Genomic DNA, 3,461 nt, shown 5'->3' on the forward strand with positions numbered 1-3,461 from the left:
AACCGCAGTCATGTCAAGTGTGCGCCGTTCAATGATGACGGAGAAATACACAGACGCACAAACAAAAAAAATAACTTGTCTTTCCCCTCACCCACAGCCATGCCGCCCCCCTTGCATCCGCCCAACAAGGGCAGAAACGCACTGAACGGAGGGCTTGAAACACGAGGAGCCCACGACCCCGCAACTCGGCGCACAGTCACGGCGGCCGGCTAACCGCACGCCCCACAGCCCCGCCGCCTACACGAGGCGGCGTTTATTTGCAGCAACCAGCAGCTGGGCAATCTCCGCGTCAAGTTGCACCTGGTACTGCTCCACCTTTCTCTCCCAGAAATCGCTGGCACTCTTCAAACTTCGACTCCGCTTTTCCTCCTCCAAGATAATACACTGCTGCCTTCTCTTCATCGGCGTGCACGCAGAGTGCCGGAGGTAAATGAACTCCCACTCCATCGCTTCACTCAGCACCTCCCAGTTATTGAAGTTGCTCCTCATGTATTCCATAAATGAAGCCATCTTACTGGCGGTGGTGTCGTGGGTAGCTCGCTTTGTCACCTGCAGCCCGATAAACGTAATTACCCTCTCGGCGCTGCTCTGGTCACCGGTGCGAGTTGCACTGGCCTGCTCAGGGTCCGCTGGAGGCGCCCTTGGCTGCACCTCGGCCACGTAAAACGCGTCCAGCACGGGGAAAGGGCGTGTGTCAGGGATATACAGAACACCGGTTTCAAGGTCAACCTTCTGTATTACAGTGTTCCGAGCCCCTTCCATCTTGTACTCGAACAAGCGGGGCCTGCTTGGAAAGCGACCTCGTGCGTGTCCGTCCGCCAGCACGCTGCCCCGCGGTTCTCCCCCCGCAGTGCGGGGAATGTACTTCATCTTGCGGGCAACTGCCTCGACGACGCCGCCGATCAAAAACGTCAAGCAGCCCAAGCGCTCGAGATCGGCAGCGGCACCAAAACAGCACGTTCCCAGGGCGGACAGCAAAGCTGACATCTGCAAGTTCTCAGTTATCACCATTCGCCGCAAAGTTTTTTCGACCTCGCGTGAAACGGGATAATTGCTGGAGCTTTCCACCACCACATCCTCTTCCTCGTCCTCTTCCTCTTCCTCCTCCCCTGACTCCTCTTCCGCTTCTGACTCTTCTTCCTCTTCGGACTCACTTTCATCGCCCCACTCTGCATTTTCGTCCCTCTCCACCACCAACACACGCACAAGCTTGATCAGTTTGTGCGTTGTTCCGTCCTGGCGCCACTCAGCCTTGCCGAACAAAAGTTTCGCGAAGCGCTTCCAGGCTGCGTCGGACCTACCGGACAGCACAGCCTCAATTGCCTCCCACCGTGCCTTAAAGGCCCCCTCATCGAAGACATAGCGAGGGAGAGGTCCAACCATATCAATGCGTTGCTTCATCGTCTTCCAATCATCAACCATCGTGTTTCTTCGTTCCTCGCCTATGCGCGAGTTGCGCTTCTGCCACGCGTAGAACGCCTTCAGCTCTCGTGGAGTGTAGCAGTTGACATAAATGCAAAGTGCACCCCGCTGCTTCTTCCACTCCTCATAGTTGCTTTTATCAGGCGACGTCAACACAATTCCACCCCAATGTTCATTGGGCAGCTCCTCTGAAGGACAAAGTCCCTTAGTCACGTCAAAAATGTAGTAACCCGCAATTTGCTTTTCAGCCAACGCCCGGACGACCAACGCACCCTGATCAGTGTTTGTGTATTTCACCACGGTCCCTGCCTGTTCTCCTGTTTTGTGAAAAAGGTACATTGACCCGTCCACAAAGTAGGCCACCAAAGGGACCTTCCCGGCGTCGTAGTGCAGGAGCTGATACAGCACGAAGGGCCCCACCGCCAGCGACTTGCCAATGCCGGGCGTTCCAACCACAACGTACGCCCGCCTCAAGAAAATGCTGCCAGCAGCGGTGGGCCAGCCGTCGATATCTTCCTTGAGGACGTTCCACACACGCACCACCTCCTTGCGCACAAATACTTCCTTGAAAGCCACTGCAAACTTTTTGTACGGCCACCCTTTCTCAGAGGTGAGCACCAGAAACTCCAGCCGCACATCACTGGCCTCTCCCTCATCCTCTTCCTCCTCAATCTTCGCGATCGCGTCGATATCACCTGGATGAGGTATGACATTCACCTCACCCGCACTCCACATTTTCTCCGGCTCGCTGGAGTTGGCCTCCACCACCCTCATCCCCAGCGGCTCCGTAGCGTGGCCCGACTCCACGTAGCTCCACCTCGCCTCGTACACCGACCGGTACATCCTCTCTTCCCAAGGCAGTTTCTCCAACTCTTCCCGCCTCTGCCTCGCTTCCTCCTCCACCGCCACTGCAAGGGCTGCATCGAGCTTTGCCCGTCCAACAGGAGAAACAATATTCTTCTGCGCAAATTCCCTCCAGCGCTGAAGAGTGTCCACCTCGTGCTCCACAAGCCTGCGTGCATCCTCAATTGCCTCCTTTATGGCCGTGTAGAACGGCGACGCCAGTGTTAGCCGCAGATCATCCTCGTTTGCGATAAATGCCTCGGGTTGCGCAACAAAACTCTCAAGAGAGACATTATCATTGGCCTCCACGACTCCCCTGCCGCCCAATTCTCTGCGGAGGAAATCGTTCAATTTAATGTCAGGAATTGGCCCTTCTCTCCCAAACAGCAGCACTTCCTCCACCGTACTGGTGAGGGTCCACGTTGGCCTCTGCTGTGCTTCTCCCACCCTTCGGCGATGTGCTGCGGGCTGTTGATCGGAACCGCCGCCGTCGGGTCCCGACCTCGACCGACGCTGCCCCTGCGGTACTGCATTCGCGGGGCTCGCCGCAGCAGCGTGAGCTTCTTCCTCGCTTCTTCCAGACATTATTTTCTTTGCGCTTCACTTCGTTAGTTGCTGTTGGCCTGGGCCGCAGCCGAACAGCAACCACCAGCCAAAAGGGGAATGCGAAAAGGAGAAAAAAAATAGCCACAGACACACACGGCCCCCACGCAGCCGCATTCAGCAAGAGAGGGAAGGAGAGAAGGAGGGAAGAAGGGAAGGAGGGAAGGAGGGAAAGGGCCACCGCAGCCCACACACGGTGCGGCAACTCACGGGAAATACGCTAAAAACAAATGAAGAACAAAAAAAAGTAGTTTCCGATGGACGGTGCGCACGCGCACAGAAGAAAACAAACAAATAACAACAAAACGCCTTTTTTTTCTTTTGCTGCGCAGAAGACCCACGGCGCGATCGCCCAAAAAAAAAGTTGTGTTCACATTTCTCCCCTCATGAAAACAAAAATGACGTGTTCCTTCCGCCCTTGAAAAGCCTCGGCGTCCGGGCACCGTTTGTTTGTGCTGCTGCGCCGGCGCAGAATGTGCGCCGCCGTGAGTCGCATTCCTCTTTTTTGCATCGGCGGCGCACGCAACGCCGCGAGCGTCCGTCGTCCCTCGACGGGGGCGTTAGTTGCCTTTTCNCCCTCGCTTTGCCTTCGT

General features: G+C 56.2%; 2 protein-coding genes across 2 annotated transcripts in view, besides 1 other annotated feature; both read right to left on the reverse strand.

Annotated features, from left to right (window-relative positions):
- Positions 1–237: 237 nt before the first annotated feature.
- Positions 238–2,850, reverse strand: Tco025E_09082 (retrotransposon hot spot (RHS) protein; the record flags this gene model as incomplete). Its single annotated transcript, XM_029375908.1, has 1 exon — positions 238–2,850. One exon carries the CDS (start codon positions 2,848–2,850, stop codon positions 238–240), a length of 2,613 nt encoding a protein of 870 aa, XP_029223972.1.
- Positions 2,851–2,994: 144 nt separating this feature from the next.
- Positions 2,995–3,041: a microsatellite.
- Positions 3,042–3,238: 197 nt separating this feature from the next.
- The window catches only part of Tco025E_09083 (uncharacterized protein), a gene marked incomplete at both ends in the record, with an annotated part of 336 nt that continues 113 nt past the window's right edge, over positions 3,239–3,461 (reverse strand). Inside the window, one exon of the mRNA XM_029375909.1 lies at positions 3,239–3,461. This exon is cut by the window's right edge and continues 113 nt beyond it. Within this exon, the coding sequence (XP_029223973.1) occupies positions 3,239–3,461 (223 nt within the window).

This window comes from Trypanosoma conorhini (genome assembly GCF_003719485.1).
Source record: "Trypanosoma conorhini strain 025E chromosome Unknown Tco_14.4_contig_00970, whole genome shotgun sequence".
In the NCBI taxonomy this organism is placed as follows: Eukaryota; Euglenozoa; class Kinetoplastea; order Trypanosomatida; family Trypanosomatidae; genus Trypanosoma; species Trypanosoma conorhini.